At 42.1% G+C, this 23,624-nt stretch overlaps 1 protein-coding gene across 1 annotated transcript in view; it reads left to right on the top strand.

The window, feature by feature from the left end:
• The first annotated feature begins 2,565 nt into the window (after positions 1-2,565).
• The window catches only part of GPC6 (glypican 6), a 1,066,366-nt gene continuing 1,045,307 nt past the window's right edge, over positions 2,566-23,624 (top strand). Inside the window, exon 1 of the mRNA XM_057707663.1 lies at positions 2,566-2,874. Coding sequence (XP_057563646.1) covers positions 2,715-2,874 — 160 coding nt within the window. The 5' untranslated portion in view covers positions 2,566-2,714. The remainder of the gene's footprint in view (positions 2,875-23,624) is intronic.

The following is a 23,624-nucleotide window of genomic DNA, read 5'->3' as shown; positions in this document are numbered from 1 at the left end:
AGCTGGAAAGTTTGACTTTATTTCTTACACCACTTCACACAGTGCTACTCTACCTAGTGAGTGGACCAAGCAGGGTTTGAGAGCATCAGTAAGGCAAGTTACTTAATTCTTTGGTCTGATCGGAATTTACAAACCTACCTTAAATCGTTTCACCCTCCTGATGGGATTAAACTAATCTACATCTGATTAAGTTATAATTCTTTCCATACGAGCCTTGTTACAAGTGTAGGAGCTATGTGCAATAACCTAGTGTTGTATAGTTGCATTGAATGCTCATTAAATACTTCATGTTTTCAAAGAATTTAAAACACATATACTATGTTTTTACCTATTCTTCCTCCACTTCAAATGTCTTTTCTAGAGCAAAAATGCTACCCCCTGAGAGAGTAAGGGTAACTGACGAGTCTGGGTGTGCTAGGAGAAGAGAAGCTATGGTGTATTTACTTCCTTCCTCTGGAGTGAGAAATGCCCACCACCTGGCTCTGACAGCAACGGAAGGTTGAAGGTCATGTCAAATAGCACAGAAATAATGACTTGTCTACATCAGTTCCTAATCCCACCCATCTTATCCTTTGTCCACAAAGACACTAGAGTATATTTTGTTCTCATCTTGATTTCAGACTTTGAGAGAAATAAGTGCAGTCACTTGAGGCTGCCAGTGAGTACAGTATCATGAAGGTAAAAATTGTGCTAAAATTTTAAGAGGAAAAAATATGTGACTGTTGTTTTCAGAAAGAAATATTTAGCTATGGCGTTTTCAAGAAGAAAAAATCAACTTGTAAATAAGAGAACCTCAATTTTAAGCATTTCCATGGTTTAAATCAGGTTGGATCTAAAACTCGGGAGTCTTTTTGCTGGAGTGAGAGAGGGAGAATTAATTAAACTGAGGAAGAAGAGGTACCTCATGTGTTGTAATGATGATGGAGATGATTATGACTGATGCTGCTGATAAACAGAATGACTTAAATTTCATGAGTCAATCTGGTCATTAAGAGCCATCACCTGAAAACCATCTTACAGCTTTATAGGTGAGCTCCAAAAAACTGGACATTACACTGTAGTTATTTCCGAGCAATGTGCTGACCTAAATACATACAGCCACACAAGGAAGTAAGCATTATCTTTTAAAAATTTTTTAAAATTATTTATTTTTTGGGTTTTGGGTTTAACTACCTTAGCAGTTGCATGAGCTTTGGGTTTCAACACATACTTCTGTGTAGCAGATTTCATTCACATAAGAAAATTGGTAAGAGTTTTCATTTTTATCCCATTTCACAGAACTTGAGTATAAGACAGGAAGAAAGAAGTGAAATGATTCTCCTCTTGAGAATTACGTTAATTTGGAAGAAACCGGTAAGCCTAGTATGTGAGAGCATTTGAAGAGAGGGAAGACCTTTAACTTCCCTCCCCAATATCTTCCTTCATGTAACCCACTGACCTCTGCTCTTCCATTTTCTCACTGCCTCCTTAGTTTTCCTGTTCCTCCACAAACAAGAAACCTGAGATAATGATTTCTGATCCACGATCATGTAACATTTGAAATTTAAAAGGGGGGCATTTTTGAGTCCAGATCCCAAAATTTAAAAATAAAAAAACTACTGGTCTCTAATGTGTGCCTGAACTGCCTTTAGAAAATAAAAACAAAGTCAAACAGAAATGAGACTAATAATTAGAGTGGTGACTGTGCCCTGCTATTCAGGTTTTCCCAATAATTGTTCATTTCTACGCTGGCTTTGTGTTTCAGTAGGTCGTGAATTGTTGTTCATATTTAGAGCAACAATTGGAATTCTGTTGTCCTTTACCTCCACAAAAATATAGCTTCATAACCAGAGTTAATGACTTAAAAATACTGTGTCTTTCTAGATGACTTCGTTATGGCATTTCAAGGTAGCATTTCGGATCAGTATGAAGGATGTTCAGGGAATGAGAAAATACTGAAAGGGACGTTTCTCCTTCTCCCCCCACTTCTTCTACCGAGAAAGCAATCCAGTCCAGGTTTTGCCTTCGACTCTGCCTCTGAATTTCGGCTGTGCAATGTGTAGCACGTTTCTCTCCCGCCCCTCCTTTCTCCTTCCCTCTTGCCTCCAGTGTCTGTCTCCAGGATTTCTCTCTTCCTATTTCAGGGGGACTCTCACAGGCTCCTTCAGCCTGTGTGAAGCTGAGGTTTCCCCTGGATCCCGTATATCCCCAACACATACCTCCACGCACACACAGCCCCAAGAACCCCGCGCTCACACCGACACACGCTCGCGCGCGCACACCCTCGCGGTCGCCTGTCCATCTCCCTCCCGGGAGAGCCGGCGCGCGTCCCCACCTTCGCCGCACACTGCCGCGAGCCGAGCTCGCGGAGCGCTAGGATTCTGCGGCTCGGAACTCGGATCGCAGCTCTCAACCCCCATGGTGGCTTTTTAAACATTTCTTTTCCTCCTCTTTCTCGTCTTCATCGCACCGTTTTCGGTCCGGGGAGCTAGAGGAGCAAGGCGGCTGCTCTCCCAGCCAGCCCTGGTTGGCTTGCCACCCTCCATCAGGCTTATAAAAGTTTGCTGAGCGCAGTCCAGAGGGCTGCGCTGCTCGTCCCCTCGGCTGGCGGAAGGGGGTGACGCTGGGCAGCGGCGAGGAGCGCGCCGCCGGCTCTGGCGGGCTTTCGGCTTGAGGGGCAAGGTGAAGAGCGCACGGGTCCCGGGGTTCACCGAGCTGGATTTGCATGTTGCACCATGCCTTCTTGGATCGGGGCTGTGATTCTTCCCCTCTCCGGGCTGCTGCTGTCCCTCCCGGCCGGGGCGGATGTGAAGGCTCGGAGCTGCGGTGAGGTCCGCCAGGCGTACGGTGCCAAGGGATTCAGCCTGGCGGACATCCCCTACCAGGAGATCGCAGGTAAGCGCGGGCACGCGGCCCGCGCCGGCTGCAGCCCTCCGCGGCCGCACGTCCCCCGGGCCGCCAGAAGCCCTCCGCCTTCCCCCTGTTGCTGAGTTGGTGGTGTTCACTTTCTGCCGGGGCTCTCCCGGCCGCCGCGCCTCGGTGCCGGGCGGCGGATGCTCCCGCGGCTTCTGCCGCGGGGAGAGGTGTGCGTCTCGGCCGCCTCATTGTGTGCACACGCGGGAGCGCCCTCCTTCCTTCCCTCCCTCCCGCGCTCGGCTCCGGCGCCCTCGCGCCCCCTTCGTCGTGGGCCGGGGAGTCCCGGCCCCTCGGGGGCGGCCGCGGCGCGAGGGCAGAGCGCGGAGCCGGGCGCCCGCCCCGCGCCGCTCGCTCAGGCAAACTTGGAAGAACTGCAGCCGCAGTTTGCCCAGCGCCACAGTCTGAGTGGCGCCTTCTCCGCTCCCGCCCTCGCGCCGGCGGGGGCTGTGGGGAGACGCGGAGGGCTGCCCTCGCCCCTCGCTCCGCTCTCCTGCCGTTCGGGGAGGCAGAGCGCGCGGCGCGCGGGCCGGGGGCGGGCGAGGCTGGGGGTGGGGGACCCCCACCGGGGCCTCGGCCTCCGACGTCGGCGGTTCCGGGCTGGTCTGGGGAGTTCGCGGGCTGCCCGTTTCAGATTTGGGGCGGGCTTTCCCGTTACGGTTCCTCAGTGCTTCCCCGACTGCGGTTGGTCACTCGCGGTGGGGGGGACTCCCCAGCCACCCGGCGCCGCGCCCCGTCCTGAGCGCGGCCTCGCCCGCCCGCTCTGGGGAGCTGAGTCAACTTAAGCGGGTAGGGCTCGCCGGGGGGATTCGTCCCGGGCTCCTCGGAGCCCGCGTGCCCGGCCCCCAGCATTCCTCCACCCAGAGCCCGCACCCCCGTGCCCGGCGCCAGTGCGTGGGTAGCGCTGGGTCTCCGACGACTCGCGCGGCAGCCTGGGTGCGTGTTTTCCGGCTCTTAGCTCCAACCGAGCCCGAGCTTCTCGGGGGCTCTGTGAATGAAACGTGTTGGGGAGAGGTAACCCTGTGGCTGCGGGAGCGCGGGGCCGGGAGAGGCCGGGAGATGCTGCGAGGGCGCGGGCTGCTCACACCCGGCGGCTCAAGTCCTCAGTGACCTCAGAGGGTCGAGGCAAAACGCTGGATTTCCACCAGCCTGTCCGCGTTTTGCCAAAGAACTGGTCACTGGATGAAAAGAGCATTTTTGCAGAGATCTTAAAACATCACGGTTTCGATACACAGTGGGATTCCTGTTTTATTATGGTTGATCCTCAGACTCCACAAGTGAGGGTTTTTACTTATACCGGAATGAGCGCATTTCTAGAAATATAAGCATTGGGGAAAAAAAACAAAAACAGCTTGTACATCGCGCTAACAGCGCGGAGCATTATATACAGGGAGCCTTTTTCAATTCTGAGCCAGACATAGGCAGCCTCTGGTGAGTCGGAGGCGGAACCTGTGGTGAATTATAAGACCACTTTTCTCCCCCTGTCACTTCTCTTTTCCAGAGCTTCTGAATTTGTTAATCAATGAATAGAGAGCAACTGCCCCCACAGCTCCTTAAGTTTCTTAACTCTCCTTCCCCTTTGTCTACTGTTATTTCATTCTTTTTAATTAATTGATAAGGATCAGCTTTGCTTCCCCCCCCCCCCCCGCCCCGTTCTCTGGGAATTCAACTTTTTAAGGGTTTAGAGTGTGGATCACTTCTTCTAGGAACTTTTTCTCCTCTAAGCTGGACTTTTTCAAACCGTGTCTCCTAAACACATAGATATTTCCCAACATGATTTCAGATAAGATGCCTCAAAGAAGAAAATAGTTCAGTATTTTTAAATTGCTTCAGTATTATTTAATGGATAATGAGACTTTCTGGAGACTACAGTTCACTCTTAGCACGATGCAAATCTCCTTAATATCAGAGCAAAGGTTTTCAGCATATATGATTTCTGTAGGGCCCATTAACTTTCCTGAAACATTGCCAGTGCTTGAAATAAATCCTTCAGTAGATTTTTAACTACAGAGGGTTTTTTTTCCCCCTTTTTCTCCACCCCTTGACAATTACAGTGCTTGCTAATTAGCTATGAATTTCTAAAATGTGTGCACTTTTGTTAAATGCCCTTTCTAGGACTAAGGGCACTGTTGACTTTGCCTAAACCCTGGTGTCCTTTGTGCAAGTGGAAATACTCAAGCTATAGGTCACTGGGGGGTCAGAGGCACATCTGATAGGAAAAGAAATGAATTGAAAGATAACTGTATATTAAGGGTCAGTATTTTTCAAGGTAATCTTTACTCAATGCTACCTATTGCTGTTGAAATAATCACTTAGGTGTCCTGTTATTAAATCAACACACTCTTCCTCTCCTCCCTAGTTCCTGATACTACTTACTTTTAATTATCTAGTATATGGTGGTTATGCTTCCCTCAGCTCCCTTCCATCCTTTGCCTTGTTTGGACTTTTAATGGTTTGCTGGAGAAACAGCACATGCAGTTGGTCTGCCAGGGAACATGAATTTAAAGGAACTGCTGTTCAGATTTCAGATTTCTTGAGAGTTGTTTTTAATTGAAAGATATTTGCAGGTAGCTTGCCTGGTGAAATAGCTGAGAAGTAATAAGGATATTATGTTTCATCATGACATTATTAAAGTTTTACTCAGAACTCACAATTGTGAAATAGTGTGCCCTTTTCTATTCTAGGATAAAAGGGAGTTCTTCAGACTCAACAAATGAGGGACTGTGATGGGTAATATATAAAGTTTGACTCTCAGAGAGTGCTTGGGAAAGAGGAGGCCTTCAAGGGGCAGCTTGTACCATTAATCTTCACTCAGCCCTGATGTTAAACCATCCCAGGCAGATCAGATAGACTATCTGTCCTTGTTTGAAAGACCTCCAAAGGAGTAGACTCTTGAGCCCCTCTCAGCAATCCATTCTAATACTTAAGTAATTTTTGTGGTATCAAAATGTTTCCAGATATCTAGCCAAGAGCCTTCAAAGTGTGCTCGCTTATTTTCTCTTGTTCTGTCTTCTGGGAAGATATTGAGCCATGTATCATCAAGTTCTTTGTTAGGACTGTTATTCTGATCAAAGGTCAGTGTGAAACATGCCAGTTTTTCTTCCAGCATCAGTAATATTATCTCATTTTCCAATCCAGCTCATCCTGATGGCTCTAAACGTCTAAAGGAACTCACAACTGAAAAGAATATCTGCTTAAAAGTCTGGGCAATTCAGGGAATGTTTTATGCTTACGGTGTCTCTGTTTTATGCTTTGTGTCTTCTTGGAGTCATTAATTGTAATATGCATGTGTTGCTGACTAGTGGTAACTTATTGGCTTACATGTGAATATTTTTCATTTATCTATCGCGACTTTACTTAACAGTCCCTTATATAGAAATTACTGTGTGCCGAGCACCTATTTGAAAACATTACCTACTTTAAATACATTAAACATTGCCTTACTGACTTTTTCTGATTACTTAGATACTATCATTGTCCCCATTTTAAAGATGAAAAGACTGAGCAACAGAGAGACAAAGAATTAACTTGCCCAAGGATGCCCAAGAAAGTAATGAGGCTAGAATTCGAATGCAGGCACTCTGACCCCAGGCACTGGAGTCCATACACTTCACCTTGCCTACTGCCTTTCTGTATTTGTGGAATGAATGCATGTAAAATAAATTCTTTCCTCACTGAATACATCTGTAGCCTGGTATTATCAATCACCATATGCATTCATTCACAGTTCAAGATGAGTATTTTTCTATTTACTTGCAACATCTACAATTTTTCAAAATCACTTTGAATTTGAATTTTATGTTCTCTGGAATTGGCTACGCTACCACCGCTAAATTATCTGTGTATTTGTGCCTTTTCCCCGTCATTGTACAGATGTGGTTATATACAAGATACAAAGTAAAGCACGTGCTGGTTTTTTTTCAATATACTGGGCATACTTTCTGAATATTGAGTTAGTCCAAAAAAACTTACTATAGGAAATTTATCGTGGCAGTATAGGGAGGAGAGAAGCTTATCTCCACAGATTAGGGAAAAACATATAACGAAGTCTGTTCTCAACAATTAGCTTTGCCCCTTTTTGCCTGTCTCAGATATTTTGAGGGTCAGGGTATAGCTGGATGTTAAGAAAGCATTAAATTCTCTCCCATCTCTTTGATATCAATTTATCTCAAAAATCTAAAAATTGATATCAAAATCTAAAATTAAAAAAGAACATTCTCTTATATTCCACAGATATGCTATTGACATTTTTAGTCTTTATTGTTTTCAGATTTCGAGATGTGTAATGCTTCATTTTATCTGGCCTTTGTCCAGCAGTCCTTTCCTTTTTTTGGTGGGCTTCCCAGGGAATAGCCCTCCCTCCCTCTGCTCCCCAGCAAACCAACTTATTTAATACATATGCTGTTAACCCAACTCTTTTTTCAATTTACGTGTAGATATCACATTAACATAAATGGAAAAACAGTGCTTGGTAAGTCTTACTCTTTTAGAGACATATTAAATCTCCTAGTTTGAGATAAATAATTTAATTTCCATTTAGCTGCCTGCTTCACAGAGTTCTGATTTCTTTGCCCTCTGTTTAGTTAGATGATGTCTTTAAAATCCTTTTGACGAACACTGTGAGGTATAAATGAGTTAGTGGAACTTCAAATGTTTTTTTTATGATTTGTCAAGTCACTAGATTACTAAAAGATTCACATTAATTCCAGGTATCAAAGCAATCTAAAATCTGGGCTATTAGGAGTACCACTTGTTAGACTCTTGATTTGGGAATTGATTTTAGAATGATCCTTGCAAACAGAGTTATCTTAGCTGATTTAATTAGAAGATGATATGTCATCATTGAGAATAAGAGTTCATTTGGGTTGACTGATATACTTTTTTACATAAAACTTACATTTTTTAACTGTGCCACATTGTAATAGCTTGTAAGCAGAAATGTAGGCCACTATCAAAAGTGATTTAAAATATTCAGCGTTATGTTCTTTAAAATACTGTAGTATAAACATTGCATTATAATTGATGTGAGAGGGTGACTAGTGTTCTTTTAAAATTATGGGTGATATTATGAACACTGAACAAAATATAAAATTATTGAGTCCTTTTAAACTGAAGTGACCTACCGTTCAGTCACTAGATTTTTATAGAAATATGAGTATAGGATAAAAACTGTAGTAAAGGAATTATTGATAAAATAATTCATTAGCTTAATCTTAATTTATATTCAACCCCACAAAGGTAACATCATCAGACTGAGTTTTTCCTCCTTCATTCACATCTCTCAAAAGACTTCTACCATGGCCAGCAAGGTGACTCAGAGTTGTCTTGCCAGTATAAACAGAATAATTAATATTTCAAACTTGGTGCTCATATCCTTTTGCAGACCAAATTCTGCTCTCTTAAATTCTTTAGCTGGCATGTAACAAGACTTTAAGTAGTTTCATAGTTTTCTCCAGTATTATTCACTTTCTAGTGATTTACATGAGGGTGTTTGAAGGTGTAGTTGACTCCCTGGGATAGCATATTTATAAATAAAGGGTTTCATAGTGCTAACTCCTGGGTAAAGGTTTAAAAATTCTAATAATCCTGGATGGAAATATTAAAGAGTTTTTAATAACTCTGGATGAAAAATGTTTTTAAACAAATGTACCAGTTAGTAACAAAAATAGAGGTTTGATTCCACATTTACACATTATCCAGGTTATTATTTTTATAACCTCCATTTCGTGTAGGCATTTTTTTTTTTCATTTGTCCTATAAACAGTTCTTGTTTACCTACTCTATGTAAGTCACCATGCCAGGTGTTGGCTCTAGGGCCCCAGAGAATTTTAATCCCAGCAGGGAAGCAGAAATTAAAGGCACCTTTAGTAGTGAATGTGTGAGACAAGTGCACAGCAGTGGGGTACCTGACATGGGAAAGCATTCAATAGGATCATGTGGGGACTTCCCTGGCGGTCCAGTAGTTAAGACTCTGCGTTTCAACTGCAGGGAACATGGGTTCAGGTCCTTAGTGGGGGAACTAAGATCCCTCATGCCCTGTGGTGCTGCCTAAATAAATAAACAAATAGAAACAATTTTAAAAAAAAGGAAAACATATAGGATCCTGGGCTCTGATCACAGGGTTATGGAAATGCCTCCTTGCGGAAGAGCAATGGGCTCTGAAGTGTGAGTATAGAGTCAGGAGGAAGCGGGGAGCAGAGGGCCCACACACTGCCTATGTGGAAAGAAGGCCCTGAACGCGTGAGAGGTGTTCCAGAACCTGGGGAAACGGCCCGTGAAGGGGCACGGGGTGTGAGAGAGACGGGAGGAGAGCCAGAGGGCCAGGTTAGTGACTTGTACACATGCTCCAAAGATGGCCCAGGCACATTGGCCAAACACGGTTTACTTTTTCACTGCAGGCATGGACCCTTAGCTCCAGAGCCTATAGGCTAAACCCAAGTGTTCATAGCCCAGAGAAGCAGATTTGTAACCATTTAGAGCCTGCCTGTTTGTGTACCCCAGGCCTATGAAGGACTCTAAGCTGCTGCTGCCCTCTCACTCCATGGCTGAGCACCGTTGCCAGGGTACATCATCCCCACGCCCCTGGCAGGACCCTTCACCTCTTCCGCTTCCCAGTAAGGGCCCCTCTCGTATCTCTGGAAGCACTCAGCTCTGAGGGATGTCGCCTCACTTGCAGCCTGTCAAAGTGTCTCCCAAACAAAGCTTGTCCTGTCCTGTTGCCCCCTCGTGGTCCTGTTTCTTTCCTTGACCAGCGCTGAAATCCCTCCAACTCACTGCAGTGACTTTGCCCTTTAACCCAGAGCAGTGAGAAGCTGTTGAAGAAGTGTTTTAATCAGGATTGGACATGGTTTTGAGTGCTCTGTAGAGAACAGATTGGAGGGGAGCAAAAGGCAGATACAGGAAGAGGGGAGATGTTAGTGTGAACCAGAGTGGTGACTGTGGGAATGACAGGAAGTACAAGGGTTCAAGACATATTTGGGAGGTAAAATTGATACCATCCGAACTGTTAGTCCTAAGTTATTTATTGAGCATCTACTATGTGACTGCCGGTGAATAATGATGTGTGTGTGTGTCTGTGTGTGTCTGTGTGACAGAGAGATTGAGAGAGAGAAGCACTGTCCCAGAAATGTTTATAGAATTAACAAGCCTATAAATACTTTGACACAGTTCATGTGTATCTTTTAGTAGACACAGAATATCATAAACCAGCAGAGGACTGTTAAGAGTTTTAGTCTTGGAGAAAAAGATTTCCCAAATAGGGTGGGGTGCGTTACTACCTCTCGAAAAGTATAAAATTATCAAAATATATGTCATCAGCTGTGCTCATTTTGAAATTCAGGTCACAGTTCTTTGTCCAGTGGCAGTATAAAAAATTTTTTGTTTTTAATTTTCAGCAAGATGAAGAATTAATTAAATTGTTACTTCATTGCCCAAGATTTAAACAGTGGTGGGTCTGTGGTTTAGGTACCAAATTACATGACCGATTGTAATGATAAGAATCCCATCATGAAGAGATTTCTTCGACCTTGCTGAAAAGAGGGGGTGAAATTTTATTGGAAGTGTTTTAGTCAGGCTTCTCCAGAGAAACAGAGCCAACCATATGTATCTCATATATAAATATATAGGAAATTTATTAGAGACATAGATAGGGATATATAAGAGATTTTTTTTTATAAGAATAGGCTTATGTAATTGTACAGGCCGAGAAGCCCCACAATCTACCATCTGTAAGCTGGCTACCCAAGAAAGCAGGTGGAATAATTCAGTCTGAGTCAAAAAGCCCAAGAACCAGGAGCTCTGATGTCCAGGGCAAGAATACATGGGCATCCCAGCTCAAGAAGAGAGAGAGAGAATTTGCCATTCTGCTGCTCTTTTGTTCCATTCGGGCCACCAAGGGGTGGGCTGATGCCCGCTCACCTTGGTCGCTCACTCTACTGAATCCAATGCTAATAATCTCTTCCAGAAACACTCTCACAGACACACCCAGAAATAATGTTTTGCCAGTTATCTGGGCATCCCTGAGGCCAGTTAAGTTGACAGATAAAATGAATTGTCACAGGAACCTTGAAGGATTGTGTAGCATTTGACAAAGGGCCATGAAAGAAGAAGGCATGTGGGGTGGGGTTACGTGGGTGAGCAAAATCATGCTTGTGGGGGAGAGTCCGAAAGGGATTAAGACCTTGTGAGATGTAATGGTGAGCAGATAGGGTGGGGTTGGGTTTTGGGACCTTGAACATCCTCGGCTTTATTCGGCAGGAAGTAGGTCATCGTCTGAGGTTCATGGCTGTGAAGGGACATGATGAGAGTGTTGTTTTAGGTTGGCCAAGCGCTATAAACAGGATGGAATAGAGGAGATTATTAAAGGCTCAGGGAGATGGAAGGAGGATGGCCAGGGAGCAGTTTTAAGTACTAACACATGAGTGGCTGAGGACCCAGATGAGGATGAGAGGCAGAGAAAGGGGAGAATGAGGTCATCAGAGAAAGAAGAGGCAAAATTAAAAAGAAAAAAAAAACCTTAAAAAACTGCTCTGCTACTTAGAAGCTCCACTAAAAGGGTTTAAAGGGGACAAACTGTTGAAACTCTTGCCTGAAATAGTCTGTGTCACTTAAGATATTTTGGCTGCAGGTCACAAAAAATCCTGACTCAGCTGGAGAGCCATTCTTTTACATATGAAGAAGTCGCAACATGGAGCAATTCTAGGAGTGAGAAAGTGGAAAGTTAACAGTATCACCTGGTCCCAGGTTCTCCCCATCTTTTGGCTTTTCCATCCTCATTCCATCCATCATCCCGGTCAGCACTATGATGGAAACATGATGGCTGCTGGAGTACCAAGAGGCAGAGCCTCATTACAATGCCCAGAGGCACAGAAAAGGACCAGTTCTTCCCATGTGCATCTCTACATTGACGAGGCCCACGACCCTCAGAAGTCCCCCAGCGGATTTACCCATCCTTCTCTTTCCAGAATTGCTTCCTATGCTCATGCTTGGAAGAGAATGGAAAAGGACTATGGCCATTGACCTGAGCTAGTCAGAGTTACACCCTCAGACAGGAGCTGATATCCACGTTCCTCACATATATGGCCACCGAATTGCTTGGTTAATCTTCATAGTCTTAATAAGAATCCCAAGGTACTGAGGGGTAATGGAGAAACTGAGAGGAACAGCTCAGACTATCTGAATTAATTACTTGGCATTCTTGCTTTAGACCACTGTTTCTCAACTCTGGCCAGCGGTGAACTGATAAATGAGAAACAGTTGGCCCGCTGGAGAGTAGCATGTGGGGAGACCTGATTTGTAGCATTTGTCTATTTCTGTGGTCAAAATATTCCCACCATGACCGATTTTGAGCTACTAACAGCTTAACAACCAGCTCACAAAATTCCAGAAAATTTAACAACTGGCTCTTTTGAGTTGGAACGAGCCTGGAATCATGTGAGATATTAAAAAAAAAAAAAAAACCTACACTCAGGCTTCATCTTCAGATAGAGTGACTTAAGTGGTCTGGGAAGGGTACTCTCCTCCCTCCTTTCTTTTCCTTTCTTTTTAAAAATTTCCCAAGTAATCCTGATGTGCATCTAGGGAAGAGAGCCAGTGATCTGGAGCAGTGCTTCATAAACTTTGTCATGCATCAGAATCACTGGGGCACTTGTTAAACACAAGTGCCTGGGCCCTACCCCAAAAGTCCTGATTCAGTAGTTCTGGAATAGGGCCTATAATTTGCACTTTTAGCACGTTCCCAGGTGATGCTGATACTGTCGGTCTAGGCACGCACCATCCCTTGAGTTTCTGGGGGCCACACTCTGGGTGCGTTCAGTGTGGTTTTAAATACACGTGTTTTTCAGAGAGCCCAGTTTGGGTAATGACGTTGTGTTATTTTTCCGCCGTGATCTTGGGTGAGATTCTCCACCCAGTAAGGATTGCTGCTCCAAATTGCATACCCACCCTATTTCCTCAGCTTTCTTCCAGATGTCTACATTGGCCACTAGGGGGACCAAGGGAAAGAGAGTGACTGGATTAGTTCAATCTGTTAACTACCTGTGCCTGGAGCAGAAGGAGCCTAACCCAGCTGCCTAGGGTGCTTCTGCATGAGTAAAAGAAAACCAAGCCATTGCTTTAGACGGAAACTGCAAAAGCACATTTTAAGTTCCTTGCACAGTAGGACCCCTATTATTCTTTGCTAATATGATAGGCTTCCCCCTCATTTTGGGGGTCCTTTTTAGAAGATTTCTGGTTAAGAGTAATTCCAGCCACCACCCCCGCCCCGCCGCCCCCAGTTATTTTTCCTGTGCACATCTAGCCATTTGTTCCTGACTTCCAGATACAAGGAGACTATACGTGGAGCTGGTCACTCTTCATTTTATACACATGTAATTAAAGACGTAGCATAATACATTCCGGGCATGCACACCTGTGTTCTGTAGGCTTTACCAGCTAGTGTGTTTACTCCTTATTACAGTTCTTGGATTTGTTGAGAAATTGGCTTCCTCTTTCTGTGTCCCCAGCACAGCTGAGATTAGCAGGGGCCAGTGCTCCTCTGATGAATTTCAGGGAAGTAGAGGTGTTTCCTTTCAAGGCTGCAGTGAAGTTGAGACAACTCTTTTCTTTGCAAAGAAAGCACTCTTTCTTCCAAAAAATGACTGTCGGTTATTATTTTCTTAATGAGTCATAAAACTCAACATCAATAGCACTTTTGCAATGAACTTGAAAAAGCCACCATGCTTTTGGCTATTATAGATATTTTTAAGTGACAGGCGTTAATTTTTTTCCTGGGAAAGTAAGAAAATATTGTCCTATAGCTGTTTGCTTATTTTATTACAAATCCCAATGATTGGGAGTTTTTAAAACTTAAAAAATGGTAAAATTTAAAATTGCTGATTTTTTTTCTTTTTTCCCTTTTTTTGGAGCAAAATGTTTAACAAATGATTTTCAAGAGTTTAAATGATCTTTGACATAATGGAGCTCTATTTGGAAAAATAAGAATTTGTGATTCTATTAATTATCTGGAAATGCAAGATTCCTGAACATTCGTACTTGATCTGTTCCAGCCTCTCCTCCAGCTATATGTTTGCACTGAACTTAGGGAACATAGTTGACTGTTACTTTTACATTATCAAGTGCTAATGTGTGAAAAGCTTTTATTGTGCTTTTACTACTCATTTGATTATGTGGTTATCTTATTCAATATTCTTTCACAGACTTGGGGGTATTCAGACACCAGGAGGTCAAGTAGTGTGTTAAAAGCTTAGGCCAATCTTTTTATATGACTGCCATAAAGAATATATTCATTTCACTTATATTACCACATGGCTCTCATAAAAGGTCAATTTCAATTGAATATAATAGGTTGCAAATGGCAAATCTTATGTCATCAACAACAAAATTATTACATGTAATCTCTTTTCAATTACCACCTTCCCTTCTTTAAAAAAGTACCTTGGGGATTTCTTAAAATCAGAGCTCTTTATGATGTGTTTTGTATAATAGACATATAAAAATTGTATAAACCCATGTTTGTCTATTTTAACCAAGAAAATACATAGAGTAATCACACTTAAATTCCAGTTAAAGCAGTACGTTAGGTGCGACAGATATTCACAGCAAAAAAACATGAAATTATACTTGTTCATTTTGTTATATTAATTTCACAAATTAACTTCGAGTCACTTTCTCAGCCTGGGTTATTTCTGTAAAGATAAATAATTGAATATTGTGAGAAGTTATATGCATAAACATAAGCTAATTGCTACGATTGAAGAATGGTGATTTATTTTTATCCAGAATGTGCTTAGTAAATTATACAAAGGTTTGCAGTTTAACAAAGGGTTTGACTATATGTAAAAATATAGGTTATAATGAGCTTAATTCTATGTGGTAGCAAAGGTTGCATTTTATAACTGGAATAACAATTTCCTATAACTGAAACACTTGTACCGCATTTTAAGATGAGCTTTGACCTTTCTGACCGTTGGTTATAAAGTACAACTCTTGACAAAGCCATTGTGATTCGTCTGAAATATTTATTTTCAAAAATATGACGTCATTGAAAAAAAAGTTTAAAAATGCTGTCTGTTTTGAAAGGCTTTGAAACAGTATTCTTTGGGCAAAAACGAGCCTCTTCCATTTACTGTCATCAGGAAGAACAGAGAGGTGGAATACAAATACGCGAGAGCAGGCTTTCCCCAGGGTGCCGCTTCTTCAAGCTATCTTCGTTCTGGGCGACAATTCTGATTTTAACCTAATGAAGCATTAGAGAGAACCAGTGTCCTAAAAGAGAAGCCTGGAGGTTTCTGGAAGTCCCAGGCTTCCCATCCCCTCCCAGGCACTGCCGGGGAGCTGCTGCCTGGGACTTCCAGAAGGTGCCAGGGATGCCCAGAAGGAGGCTCTGCCGTGCAGCGCCAGCCGGTAGGTGTACCACCTTCGGCCACATTTCAGCCCGGTTCCTGTGGAATTGATTTTCACGGCTCATGACAGAAGCTGTTTTCAGCCCTTGAAAAGGAAGTGGCTGGGCTGATCCTCTCACACAAACAGCAAATTGCTCCCTGCCTTTCAGAGCCTTCGAGGTCTGTTACCTTAAGGTTCTAATGGCCTTTTAACAGTGTTTCCAGCTGAGCAGCAGATGTAAAGGATACTGAACATTGAAGGCACTGTTCTTTTTTTTTTCCCCTCCCCGAAAGAATCATTTTTTTACCAACATTGTACAAACACTGTATCCTAGGACCTATTCAGCAGCACCTTAGATCTGAAAACCTGAACCACATCTCAGATAAATATATTGTCTGTCAGTGCTATACGTCTGCCAGCTTTCTGGGCTCCAGGTCCCATATCACTGCCCATCGGGAGCTGAGATTATATCACCATTAGTAGTGGCCCCATTTGGTAATATCTCATCAGGGAAAATTAATGAAGCCCCAGAAAGCCTCTAAAACCCCTTATGCTTTCAATCCATTTGTTGCGATCCTAAAAATGACAGTATATTTCTGAAAGCAGTGCATTTAACTTTTAGAGTTATATCCAGTCTGCCTTTGCTCTCCCTTTCTGTTGTTTTGAGGGTTCGTTTTGTCCTCCTGGGGGTGCAGGGTGTGAAGGGTTTCCTGAATAGGCATCTCTGTGCTCCCTGCAAAGTGAAGTTGAAGACCTTTAAACTAAGGTTTGATCTGAGGTCGGTAGTCAGTCTTGCGAGCTTTCGGGAAAAAAATTAAACATCACTGAAAAACACTTGTCGAATTGGACATTTTCCATTAAAAAAATTAGAGAAATAGTATGTCTTTTGATTGCACTTAGGTCTAAGCAATGCTTCTGTATTTCAATTTTCCAGTGGTCACTAGACAAGATAAAACTGGCCATGCAGATAAGTTATCATTTGTCACTCCAGGAGCTTGCCTGTTTTACAAGCTTTTGGAGGACCTTTAGGAAGTATGTGAACTGCCACCGTATTTTTCCCCCAAAGTTGAAAATACAGGCACATTGCCGTTCTGATGGGAAAAGGCACGCGATTTCCTCTCCCTCTTCCCCTTCTTGTTTTCTTCCTCCTCCTTTCCCGCTTCACTCACATGACCATCTGGTTTTCCTCAGGACCTCCCACTTGCTGAGTAACTTGATGGGTAAAAAATTTTAGTGTGATCAGTTAAGCTCTTCTAAGTAACAGTAAATCATGTGGGATACTTTCTCTGGTTTAGTGATTAAGCAGAGGCTGGCTTTGACTCCAGGCTCTGCTACTTAGTCTTTTTTTCTAAACCTCTCAGTTTTGTCATCTGTGAACAGGGATTCTAACAGTTCCTACCTGTCAGTGTTGTGATTATGTTCTATGAATTAACATTTAAGCTCTTAGAACAGTGCCTGGCATTTAATAAAGGCTGTATACATGTTTGTCAAACAACAATTGGTAGATAAGCAAATCTGTCTCCTCCGTGGAGCTAGGGAGTGACAAGGGAGTGACTCTTCCCCAGGAAAAAAGGGGGAAGAGGGAGTTTCCTTGGACTTCTCCCATCTTCAGGGCCCTGCTGGCCTGCACAGCTGATGTCTGGGCTTGGTGTGCTTTGTGAGCTGATCTTGTGCAACTTGGAAAGGACCTGGTTACCCCCTTTCCTGAAGTATTCACACTTATATCGGCCATTCTGGCCCTGTCGGCCTCCTGAAACCCTGATCTGTCCCTCGCCTGGCCTCTGACCCACCTGTAGCCTTCATTACCTTCTGGTTTACCACTCAGATGCTATCTGAGCCTCCAGGAGGGCTGTACGGACTGCTGGGCCAGACCTGTGTCCCCCAGGTGTGGGTGCAGCCCTCCCTCTGAGTGTTCTGTGCCTCCAAGTTTACCTTAAGGTTGGTGCCAGGTAGCCCATCGGGCAATCTCTTAAAGAGACCTAAGCAGAATTTGAGCCAGAAATGCCTCTTCTCTTTGGCCTCCTGTTTTGATGGAAAGCTCAAAGAGGAGAAACTGGGAGACGTGGGGAGCTGTTACCATCCCTCCTCCTCCCTTCTTCCCATGACCTCTGGGGCAGGGATGGGTTTGCTACCCTGTCTCTTCCTGGCTGGACCTCAACCCCTTCATCCAGGTTTTGGAGACTTTTATTTCCTGAAAAGATCTAGTAACAGTTACCCATGCCTCTAGAGGTGGAAGCTGTAAGAAAACAATGAACTAAGGGGCAAAACTAGTGAATCAGTTAAGTATTGGAAAATATCACCCGCATTCCATAAACAAGATGAACATTTCCAAAGAATCTCTCAAACATCAAGTGAACTGGAAATAATATGAATTCCTTGTTTATATGGGAATCTTTGGACTTCCTGGCAGATGGTACTATATAGAAGCAAAAGGACTTCATTCCTTGTTTTGTGCTTACTAATTGATTATTTTAAAGTTTTCTTACCTCTTTGAATCCCAGTATCCTTATCTGTATAAAAGGGCAATAATATAGGTTGTCTCATAAAGTTTTTTTTTGTGAGGGTTAAATAGCATAATGCATGTGAACAGCCTGACAGAAGTCTTCAGTAAATGTTAGTTCTTTTTTTCCCCAATTCCCTCCTGACACATGTATCTGATGAGAAATCTTCCTATTTCTTATTCAGAAGAGGAAAGAGAAAACCTAGTCGTCTGTAATCCCCACTCTAAGACTTAGTCACTTTTAATTTTCTTTTGTGATAAGCTTCTAAGAGAGAAGCTTTCATGGAACGTTAAAAGGTGATCCTGAAATGCTGTTAAATGTCAAATAGCGAATCTTTCAAAAACATTTATTTCTCTTCTTTTTGGTCTTCTACTTGGAAATGGCTCTGAAACTTCTCTTTCAGAAAATTCTCACTGGTTTGTGTTGTGCATACCACCAGTGGAAGGATACATAGCTGTTACATTGCCTTGATTATTTTAATTTGCTTAAACCAGTGGTTCTCAAAATCACCCAGAAGGTGTGTTCAAATGCAGGCTGCTGGGTCCCATGCTGGGAGTTTCTGATGCGGTAGCTCTGAAGCGGGGTCAGTGCCCAGGTGACACTGATGGTCCCTGGATCATACTTTGAGACCCACTGGCTTAAAGTTTAAGCCTTAAGCTATCAAAGGTCAATTTGATTCTCCAATAGCTGGAGAATAAATTTCAGTCCCATTCGTTTGATATTCAAGGTCTCAAACTATCCTTCCAATTTACTTCTAAGCATCCTTCTAGGAATTTCTGTCTGAAGAAAAGTTTTTCACTAAACTTCATTTTCTTTCTGTGTCTCATTTCATTTGCTAACACCTCATAACAAGGCTTGGTCTGTCCTCCTCGCTTTTTCCCCACCAAGGAAAATCCAATGGAGCTCAGATTCCCCATTGTGAATTTGTCCTAGGCCATCCAGTCCCTAACTTTTAGCTCTTTGACAACCTTGTGGAATGTTTGTCGATCCACTTGGTAATTAATCAAATTCTGCCTTCTTCTGACTCTTATCTTGTGTCATTTAAAATGAGTCTCTTAGTTTGTATTTCCTAAGTTTGTCCATGTGATAGCTGAGGGAACTTAAATACACATTTGTACTCCCTAGAACAAAGTGCTTGAGCATAGTAGGTACTCAGTAAATAATTAACTACTCCTTAATCGGAAATATAAAGAGATTTTTTTTGGGTGGGGAGGGGTCAGGCCTTCCAGACAACTTGCAGTAAGATCAAAATTAAGTGGTGTAATATAAAAAACACCCTTATATTTTCTTTGAAAGATTGCAGCTAAGTTATATTAGCTTAGCCAGTGGAAATCAATTTGTGAAAGTATAGACCACCAGAGTTTATTGTGTAGAACATGCATTTTGTTGCTTTCATTTTATTTTAGAGCATAACGTTTCTTCCAGTGAGGCACTTGCTATATATAGGTATATGTCTATCAAAATTTTTTTTTTTCAAGACCGTGGCATATTTTAGCTATCACTGACAGCAATTTTCAAATACCTGAAAAGATTAGAGGAGTTAAATGTAAAGAGTACTTTAAACTGCAGTGACATTTCCTGGGAGATAAAAAAATTGATAGAGGGGAAAGTTAGTTTAAAAAGTCAGGCGTTCGGATAAAGTCATCACATTGTATCACCTTTGGAATGATCTGTTTACAAAGGAAGCTTTGAATAGTAAATTGTGTCCCTGGAATGTTCATAGGACCCACTTGTAATTTTGTAAATTCTATTGTTAACTGTTACCTGCCCAAGTTCAAGTCTGTTGGTTCAGGTCAGTACAAATTTATCTTTCATTAGCTGGTTAAAGAAAAGCACCCACAGTTGCCCTGCCCTTGAGGTACACAGAAAATAGTGAAGACAGTCATATAGATGATTAATCTCATTATTACGTGGGGATGGAGTGATAAAGGCACTGGGAGCCTGGAGGGAAGCAGCTAAAGGTCAGAGGGCAGGTACAGGTAACCTATTGGAGGGGGAGAGGGAGAGAAAGTGAGGGCTCTGAACCAGGGATTCTGAGATGCCTTTTTTCTCCACAAGAACAATTTATTTGTTATACAGTATTACTTGTCCTTCCCTATAAATGGATAAACCCTAATTATATAGTAAATACAGAAGGTTAAATTCCTCTGTTAAATACATCGTGCCCTGTGAACTCCCTAAGAAATGAGCAACACTGATTTTGAAATGTTCCATCAATCTTGGTTCAAGCAAATAGAACATGCAACTGTCCTTAGGGAATTGTATAAATTACTCAGGAATGATATTTAACCCCCAATTATTTTGGCTTCTGTATTTTAATAAACTTTGTAGAAAAGTATCAGAAAAATAACCACATTTATCCCATGTGACAATCCCTGTTTAAAGATGTAGTTTTACTCGGTGATAATTCTGCCATTTCATATTCAAACCTTCCTTTAGTGACATTAGCATACGATTGTGCTGTGTATTTTAAAAATTCATAGACATTACAGCTACCCTGTTGAAGTGGGTAGGATATGTGTAAGTAGAGACATAACATATTTTGATAATCAAAGATGACAGTAATGGTGAGGCAATTTTTTTTGCCATGGGTAGTTGAAAAGAACAATTCATGCTAGGAATCCCTTTTCCTAACTTTCTTGTGTAGATGGTGTAATAAGTGATTCCAGCTGGAGAAAAGGTGAAACCAAGTGAGCTTTTTTGTGCCCTCTGTGATCTGACTTGGCTTACTTTTTAGTTAGTTTCTATGTTTTCTATCACGTTTGAAACTGTGAACATTTCAACTCATGTGCTGCTGCACAGTTTGTATATGAAGATGTTTTAAGCAGGTTCTGAAATCATAAAAAGTAGGAAGGATACCCAGATGACAACAAGCAGAAAAATTCCTCCTTTAAATAAAAGCCTCCATTCTCTTTTGGAAAGCAAAATGTGCTCTCTTAAAAGTAACAGCTGCAAAAAAAAGCAGGAAGGCAGAACACACTAATCTAAGTTGTGAAATATGTTTGGGTAGCTCAACAGAGATTTAGCTGTTTCTGAGAAAAAAATCAAAATCTAATTTTAAAGTGAAGGTATTTAAAAGCCTGGCACTAGAGAGCCTTATTGATGGAGTTGGTGAGCAGCCCGGATGCGGCCACTTCCCTGCTCTGGCTGGCGGCTGTGCCTGCCTGCACTGTGCCTGCCTGCACTGTGCCTGCCTGCCTGCACTGTGCCTGCCTGCCTGCACTGTGCCTGCCTGCCTGCACTGTGCCTGCCTGCCTGCACTGTGCCTGCCTGCACTGTGCTTGCAGCGGGCAGCCTTGTGCTGCAGCCCGTGGTCACAGGTGTCGGCAGACACCTGTCTTTTCAGAAAGCAATTGGTGATGAAATAAGGGAATGCCAGAAATAGTTTGTTTTCTTAAGAGATTTTGTTTTTCTTAAAGTTGATTTGTACAAATTGATATTTCTTTCTAAAAACAAGGTTCAAAGTTTTTTTTCCTTCGCACGTGGAACTGAAGCTCTGAACGTATGGGTTTCTTTAGGTGTTGTAGGTATTGGCCCTCAGGGTGTGCTGAACTTTTCCTAATAGAATAGTGGTAGCATTGAAGGTGTTTCTTTTTAAATGGTATGCCTGATTTCTGAATGAAAGATGTAACGCTCTGTCAGAAATACATATGTCTTGGGACCCTGTTTCTCAAATAGCTCACCAATTTCCTAACCTGGAAAATATAAGCCTCTATACATAGCATATATGTTTGAGATTGGAGAACAAGATGTGTGTGTGTGTATGTGTGTGAATTCACTACTGCCACAACAAATAACAAAGTTTTGTTATAGACTAATAATAAAGCTGATTTGCTGAAGTATACATTTCAGCTGTGATAGACCATACTAATTTTGTTTTCTACTCTTTGAAGGAAGTTTCTCTGTTCATTTCAAAAAATCGAAGACAGCTCTGCTCACCACTGTACCACCAATGCTCATGGAAAAATGGGACAAACCCTAAGGATGCTATACTTACTTAGGGACAAGAAAGATCCGTTTCTTTTTCTAAGGAGGAACGCATTTACAGGGAAAAATTCCTCCCACCTGTTACCTTTTGCTATAATTTATTCAAACATTTTGGAGCAGTAATCACTTTCTAACTTTCATTGAAAATATAAATTATAAATATCTGATATATTTGATTAGTCTCCATCAGTCTGTAAGCTCCTCGGAGGCAGGGCCATGTCTGATTTATCCAGGCGTGGCTGTCAGTGCCTGGCACATGTAAGACATTCAATACACATATACTGAATGTACCAAATTATGACAGTGACCTGGGCTTTCACTTGATTCCTGGAAAACAACCTCTTTGTAGGTGTTGACCAACCCATGTATATTCTCTTTTAGGAAGGGCATTCTGTATAATACTAGACATATGCAAACTTCTAGCCAATATATTAATAATTTTCATTTCTGCAGATTTGTTGAGTACAAGTGTGGTCAGAGTACCTTGCCCTTAATGTTTACATTCTAGAAGGGCATGTGGTACAAAGTGTCATGTAAGTTATTTCCTATTGAGACTGATGTTGAGATATTGCTCCACCATGTAAATCAGTAATCTAGAGAGGAAAATTCATATTTAGAGCTAGTCCAGCTAAATATTATACATTATTGTCCCCACCCTAGTTTTTAGGGAGAGAGACCATCCTTGCATTTTACCTATACATTTGCTTCTGAAAAAAAATCAATATTTTAGAACCATGACTTTTACAGTGAGTTCAGTGGTCTTATTCCACTGATGTTTTGAAAGGATAAAGAAGACTGCTCTCTTTTCTCTTGCTTTAACAAAAGTATCAAATGATTGACCTTTCCATATAGCTGAAGGTTGCCCTTTAATGAAATGGAATAGAATCAAGATAAAGCATAGAAATTGTAGTAGGATTGTTAAAAATGGGCTTCATGTTATACCACTGAGTATATATTATGTAATAACATTGACTGAGCTCTCTCTATGCCTCACATACAATTTTAAACTCTTTACTTGTAGGATCCCATGTAATCCTTACAGCATCTTCATTGTAGGTATTATCATTCACATTTTACAGATGAGGAAACTGAGACACAGAGAGTGCAATTAACTTACCCAAGGAAATAGGTGGGTAGTCAGATGAGCCAGGAAGATTCCACAGCCCATGGATTTAATTACTACCCATGTGAATCACATGGTTTTCTTCTTCACATGAGCAAAATAACTTTTTCTAGAATTAAAATAATTTTGTCAGATTATTGGGCTATGTAATGCTTAATGCAAGTCTTTTGAAATATTATGAATCACTTAACTTTCCATTGTTAGAGGAGGTAAGCAGTAGCAAACATGACTCTATCCCTGAGACATCTCTAGAATCTTACTGTAAGATCAAGTGATAACTTATTTCTAGTATAGATTTTGAGTCATCATATGTAAAACTATATTGTTACATAATTATTCTTCTAGCTGTTTCTGTATCACTTTTCTAGGTTTGAACCTGCCTTTCTGGCATCTAAATCCCTTTTCTAGGTTTAGAGAAATCCTCATCTTTTTGAGTCTAAAGGAAGACAGATCTTGCCTACTAGTATAGGAATTAAAAATGTCAGATGCTTGCTTTCCCAGACTCCTTTGCACCCAGGCCAAGTCACATGACCTAGAATGAACGAATGAGATGTACTCATTTTGGAATTGATCCCAAAGAAGCACAGGCACAGTGGTGAATTCATTCTGGTGAAAATCAAAGGCAAGATTTAACAATTATTTTATTATAGATTTGGCCAAACTAGCTTTTGAGCCCTTAGTAGTGTTTCTTATGGTACTGCTGGGGAAATTCTGAAAGCTGGTGTTGGATTACCCACTAG

Source organism: Hippopotamus amphibius, chromosome 14 (assembly GCF_030028045.1).
Source record: "Hippopotamus amphibius kiboko isolate mHipAmp2 chromosome 14, mHipAmp2.hap2, whole genome shotgun sequence".
Lineage (NCBI taxonomy): Eukaryota > Metazoa > Chordata > Mammalia > Artiodactyla > Hippopotamidae > Hippopotamus > Hippopotamus amphibius.
This window is presented reverse-complemented; position numbering and strand designations above follow the sequence as displayed.